General features: G+C 45.8%; 1 protein-coding gene across 1 annotated transcript in view; it reads right to left on the reverse strand.

Annotated features, from left to right (window-relative positions):
- The window catches only part of sfl (N-deacetylase and N-sulfotransferase sfl), a 244551-nt gene that overhangs the window by 10794 nt on the left and 226816 nt on the right, over window positions 1-6941 (reverse strand). The window contains exon 5 of the mRNA XM_017907071.1: window positions 4751-4942. Coding sequence (XP_017762560.1) covers window positions 4751-4942 — 192 coding nt within the window. The remainder of the gene's footprint in view (window positions 1-4750; window positions 4943-6941) is intronic.

Below are 6941 nucleotides of genomic sequence, written 5' to 3' on the forward strand. Positions count from 1 at the left end.
AACGTATCATTGGTCAAAATTGTGTCAATGACATGTCATAAATATCAATTTTTCGGTAAATCTCGTGGACTTATTGCTTCCATTGTATATTTTGAAGCTATCTATATCGTATTATATACATTGTATTTTCTGCAGCAGCCTAATTGTTCATATTTCTTCAACTTCGTGTCAAAATATTTTTTCCCAATCGTTAACCTGTATATCATTAACGACATCATGGTCTTTCCGAGCTCTTCAATTACTCGGAAAACACAAAGATCTACAACAATTGACTAGAAGATAAAATCACCTAAGAACTTCCGTGCGGCTTTGTCGCCGTGCTTGTACAAGAAATTCGCCGTTGTTTAGGCGAAAGATACAAGTGGGCGATAGGAAAGATTTATTATCGTCAGTGGAAGAACATAACGAAACGCTGCTATCCCGGACAGGACGGAATTACACCTAGATTCCGCGCAGATAGAGCAATTTGACGACACCGAGTTCAAGCGCGTGAAGCAATCGCGAAACCGTGAAGATCTTCGCGTATCGGGTAGCTCTTAACGACGATTTTCGTAATCTCGAGCGATCTGCTTCGCTCATCGGCGACTCGAAGCGTGCCGTTTCTACCCGAGAAATTTCTACGGCTGTGGAGGCTCTAAATCTACCTCCACGCGGACAGTTCTAGGGCTGCACGGTCCCTAAATCTACTTAAACCCGTCCACTACTAGGGCTGCACGATCCCTAAATCTCGAGTGCTCAAGTGGCACGCAAGTGCCGCGATATCGCCTGCCAGCCGCGAAATTTATCAGATGCGGTCGCACGATAGCGATCCTGCGGCACACTGTTTCAAAAATACCTCGGTGACTATGGTGATCGAAATTTATCGAGAAGCGTCCTGTGCATAAGCACGCGAGACTTGCAAAACGAAGATTAGAATTTCATCTGACTATCTGGAACAAGTGCGAGATGAAATGACAGCGGTCACGGTAAATGATCGACATTGAAGTATACGCAGGATGATTTTAATCAAAATTGTGGGATTTAATGACGCGATACAGGCTTACAATTAGACTCTACGAGACTCTGTTTGGACACCTGGAAGCATTCGCGAGTTTTCCCATAGGTTAGAACATCTTTTTACAGGACCTTCCTAGGGTTACAGTCAGTCTAGTCCCAGAATCGAGGCCTAACAGATAAGCCACATTCGTTTATATATTATAGTTACAAGATATATACACTTTTACTTTACTTGTCTATATATTTACTATAATATTATTAATATTGTTTAACACATTCTGTGCCACGTGTACCATAAATGGTACATACAAACATATTTATTTAATGTACTGAAGACTTGGTTTTCTGACAAATTTAATTCTGAAAAAGATATATTTCTACTAAGAGAATGAGGCATTATACAAAATGCGGTATAGAACAAAACATGTAAATTTGTTTAATTGTTATATATACAATAATTATTAATTATATGTAATAGTTGCTATTGCTGTAAAACGTCACGGACTATTCTAGTGCTTTTTATTAGTGGAAAATTTTCGAACTGGCTGACTTTTACAGTAACCATAGTACACCATAAAAGGTACACGATGTGATAACTACTCTAAACAAGCTAATTACATATGGATTAATGATGTAATGACATATTGTGCGATAATATGTCAATTTTTAGCCGAAACAACAAATGGCCTGAAGATCATGTCGGGCAAAAATAGCTTGGCACAGAACGTGTTAATTATAATACTATTGTAAAAAAAATTGCAATATTACAATATTATTAATATTGTTAAGTTATTAATATATACTCTATATATACTATAATATTTACTTTTATCTATGGCTATCACTGCTCACGTGATTCCATGCTATTTAAGTAACGCAAATTCTCGAATAAAGCGTTGCTATTAACGAAAATAAATAAGGAAAAGGAAAATATTCGGGGCAAGGAGTTGCCGAGCTATCGAGCAATCTAGACGTGGGACAGAGACAAACCCCTGAAGAGGGTGTAATAAAAAATGTCGCCAGGTTGACAGCAGACGAAACAGACCCGTCGAGCGTACGCGACTGCTCGCTGCGAAGCAGATGATATCACGTCTAGGCCGTTTGTTATATCAGACGAATATTTCCTGTTTGCATGGCACGAGCTTCTTCGCGTGGAGGAAGAGCCGCTGTCGGTGTCTTCTTCGCGTCTGCATTTTCGCGTTCTATAGATCACCGGCGCTTTCATCCGGTGCGCGGCCGCTTCCGGCGGGGCCTTTACGGCGTCGTGGAATCTCGCAATCGCGAATTCCAACACGAATGTAAACGGCCAGGGAAACAGCTTTACGGATTGTTTCGGACCCGCCTGTTCCCTGTTTCCTCGCCGAGAACAGCCCTTTTTCTCGCTCCTATTTTTTCCTCCCCACCTTTATGCGTCCCACTCGGCCCGTTTAATCCGTCCATATTTCTTCTTCTTAATATTCCTCTTCTGCCACGCGTCCAGCATCCGCCGCGGCTCGCTCTCCACTCCTGCCGCCATTTCCCCGCTTTTATTTCACCCTCACCTTCGCCTAATTTGCATTATTTCACGTCATCCCTTCCTCGTCGTTGCTTCGCCGCCGCGCCACTTTAACCTACCCTTTATCACGGTTTATTCTCGCTCTGCCTTCCTTCTTACTAGCTCCCTCATTCCTTTACGCTTTCTTATTGTTCAATTTCCTTCCACTCCCCCCGCATTGTTTCCTCAGCCCGCGTAACATTTACAATTTTAATTTTACAACCTGCCCACCGCGTTTATTGCGCCAGTCTTTGCCCGCTTTGCCCTACGAGCCACCCCTATCCCCTATTATTTCTACCCCCAACACTTTTTCGTCCGTTTTATCGCGTTTATTCCTGTTTACTCGCCCCCTCCTCTCCAAACCGCGTTATTCTCGGCTCGCCACTCTCGCTCACCCCCTCCGCTCCTTATCTCCGTTACATCGTCCCCTGCCGCCTTTCATACTCCACGGTGCCCCCTCGCCCCGCCATCTTCGCTCTTCCATCTTCATTTCCGCGCGAGAGATTCAAGACTCCGGTCGCGGAATGAAACTGGGCTCGCGTGCACGCGCGTCTCGGAAACTTCGCATTTGTTTTCGTTTTCCTGGGCTAAAAGCTAACATTTCTCGTGGAAACAGCAACGCCAGGGGACGCTCGAGGGGGTTGCTTCGCCGTGTATCCGCATTCGGATATTTCCATTAATTCGCAACGACCGGGGCGGATAACGTTCGTGAACCCAGAATTTATGTTTACGCCCCTGGTTTTGTTATCACGATAAATTAATACGTCATCGCGGGTGCCCTTTCAGTCGAAGTTAAACGATTTCTGTGGCTAAGACAGGGATTGATGCGAAACGCGATTAATTCTGATTTAGCGTTCGGAAACATCGCGTGTCTCGAAGTTCGCAGGGTACTACGTTCTCCATCCACCCCTAAATTTAAATTCATTTTATTAACGCAATTCATAATTATTATTTTACCAAGTAAATTCGAGATACGCGGGTCTAACAAACTCCCCCGTTCACGGTATCTCCGAATTTCGTTCAGCAAAATTCCCCAGCAAGTCTCTGCGACCATCTTCCCGAAATTTCGAATATTCTACCCGCGGCGAAATTCCTTGCACGTTTAAAAATAATACCCGCACGCGACAGTCAAAGCGGAATTCCGTGACCGAGAAACCAAACGTCGCTATCGACCGGTTTAGCCGTCATTCCAACCCCCTGTGTCGCCCCGAGCAAGCTGACCAACACGCGGGGGTCAATAGCAACGGAATCCAGCATCGTGTCCCATCTCTGCAGCGTTTGCCGCGCGCAAACCACGTGGGGTGCGTGCTGACGGTATTCCGGAAGGGGTTGGAGATCGGGACACGCTGAGCAATGCGACCTATCAACGTCCGCTGGTCCAACCGGTCAAAGGAACACTGGAAAAGCTGTGGACGTTGGACAAAAGGCGTTAATTAACGGGAACCGGGCAAGTTCTGGCCTATCGGGGCCTTTTGGCCGACGAAGTTGAAAAAGAGCGTTCGTTAACGAAATTTTCAGTGAATATGACACGGTAAACAAGCGAGGGGGGTTGAAAGGGCGCAGAATCGCGTTTCATTAAACGAACTTCGCCTCGGACCCGTCACTTTGTGCGTTAACAATGCGAGTATTAATTAATAATCCGAGTAAGAAGCGGTGGTTTCTGTTTGAATTCGCCGGGCGTCGGGGGGGTTGCATCGGGCCACGTCGTACAAAGGATCAACGTATCCAGCGGAGAACGGCTCGGGGGTGGAAAGGTTCCGACGCGTCCTTTCTTTCGTTTTTCTTTCCGCTTCCTGCGAACCAGCGAGGAAAGCCGGAACACGACCTTTTGTAGGCTGTAATTAATATTCTTCGCAATTACGTTAGCGACTCGAGTCCGACAAAGCGGCGAGGTCTGATGAATCTGCGAGGGCGGAGGGGGGCCGGGCAACTGCGAAAAGAAAAGCGATAAACAGCAGGCGCGTTAATTAATTTGCTAATTAGGAAGGGACGGAAGTTAGCCTCGGTCGATGCGAGTTAGAGATCCTGCCTGAGATGGGTCGCGGTGAAAGATCATCATCCGCGATCTTCTCAATTTCGCTCCTCGATTCGTTTAATTTAACGAAGAGTGGCCCAGAGAGAGGGTCCCGCGATTGTTACGATAATTGGCGGGATAAGGGCGTGTGCGATAAACCGAATCGCGAATGACGATTCAACCCTTGCACGAGTCGCGTGTCTCACCTGAATGACAGTCGCCAGAGGACTTTTATTGGCCGGATAGTCGAGGCTGTCCCGATGCGCCCAAGCCAGTGGCTCGTAGGTGCTGTGATTGGCCTGAAAAATGGTCCAGTCACCGCCAGGAAGTGGTCCCCAGGCTGTTTCCCCGGATCTGGTTAATCGGAGGATAGGGGACGCCGCGTTCAGCTGTGCATCCTGTGGGACGAAAGACCGATCTCATTTTGTTCGCTGCTCCAGAGAACTTGTCGGCGATACGTGAGCCGGTTCCCTGATCTTTTTTTCCTCCCCTCGGCTTTACAGCCGCGGTGGAAATCGAAAACGTTGCTACTCGCGTTTCTATTCTAGCAGTTCTACCGTTTCAGCTATATACGTACGAATTGTTTCCGTTATTCGCGAAGCACCGTAGTGTTTCTCAAGTTTTCTAAGAAAATACAGCATCGTGTTTATTACTATTTATTATTTCCCGTGGTAACTCATCGGTAACGCGAATGGTATCTGTCAAAATGGCGAATGTTTCCATCGCCAAGGAAATTTTTACGAAATTCTTGCAACAAGTTGAGAAACACTGGAATAAGGGAGTAAAGGGAACGAAGATTACATTATTAGGAGCGATATGTAAATGGAATGTTTGTAACTAAAGAGGCGAATTAATTCTATCAAGACAAGTTCCGTGGGTGGTATGTACGTAGGATAAGTGTTAGGAAACTGTGCCATAATCCGTGTGAAGTCGACTTTTCGAACGCCTACTTGGTATCTAAAGTGCACCATGCCTCGTTAAAGTCGATGCACAGGGCTCCGTGAAATTTCTAAGTTATATAGACTCTTATGGATTGTTCGACGATATAGAAGATCGACACCGTAGTCTAGTCTACTGTAAACTACGTGGGGCCGACCTATCGAGGGCAAATTTCGTATCTATAGGAGACCATGCTCGCCTCTCCTCTCCTTTCTTCGTGCAGCTTCCAAGTTCTATCTTCTCAAATATCAAACTTCCAATTCGCCTGAATTCGCAGTTACGGGAAGTTAACGTGCCTCAAAAATGGCACGTTTCTTCCCTCTCCGTGTACTCTCATCCTTAACGAACTTCCGTAACCTAATTTAACCTAACCTATGTATCGCTTTAATCGAAATATCAGACTCGCACGATCCAACGAGAGCGAAGGAAAAATCGGTACACGTCAGAGTTACGTGTTCCCAAGCAAATCCGCCTACACGCTCGCTGTTTCACCGCGCCTTTCGAAAGCAGATAGGAACAAGGACACGGCTCAGATTTACGTGCGATTCAAGTCAATCGCTAGTCGCCGGAACGCCGAGGAAAGGAACAAATCGCAGATATTACCGTGGTAATCGCAACGCGCGGTTTCACGCCGTATGCAAATTGATTCGGCGCGGCAACCTTTCGCGGCAACCTTCCGATGCTCCGCCATTTTGCCACTAGAGAGTAACGCTCTCTGGCGTCGACGCCTCTATCACCACCGTTTCATGACCTTTCCGACGTTTCCTTCCGCGATTTTCCCGCGAAATAAAGTCGTAGCCGTGTTTCGTCAAGGCAACGGAGATTGCCAATCCGAGCTGTCCCCGCGATCGGGTCCACTCGACCTGCTTCTGACGACCATACTTTACTCAAAAGGAAACGTTATCGAGTACCGTGACGAAATTTAGTTTTCGTACACCAACGACAACCGTGAACACCTTTATTTCGACGTATTTCATCTCGGTGAATCGATTCCTAGGAACACGATCATGAGACATGTCCTGCGTTCCGGCTGAGCTGACGATTCTTTTGGAAACTGGGCTTCGGTTTCTTACGAATGGGTCATCTGGCTGTTTGCACGAACTTGGACGGGAGAGTAGGAGGTCCATTGTTGAGGTCACTATGCTTAAACGGGAGGGGACTGCTGGAAAAATAGGAAAAATGATCAGGGTGAAAATGGAGAATAATAAGGGAGGATTATTCTTGGGATAGGTTAGAGTTAGAGTTACGTATCGCTGATATTTGTAATAAACTATTCACTATTCGTATTCCATAGGGTACTACATGTAACAGGATTATGTTGCAATTAATCCTACAATACTATACTTAATTCTGGTAACGAAATATCAATGAACTGAGAGCTTTCATCATGAAAATTAACCAATCGTGATTGCTAAACGTGATTTTACCAACAGTTACTACCTAAAAACCTTGATTACT

Source organism: Eufriesea mexicana, unplaced genomic scaffold (assembly GCF_001483705.2).
Source record: "Eufriesea mexicana isolate 0111107269 unplaced genomic scaffold, ASM148370v2 scaffold47447484, whole genome shotgun sequence".
NCBI classification, from domain to species: domain Eukaryota; kingdom Metazoa; phylum Arthropoda; class Insecta; order Hymenoptera; family Apidae; genus Eufriesea; species Eufriesea mexicana.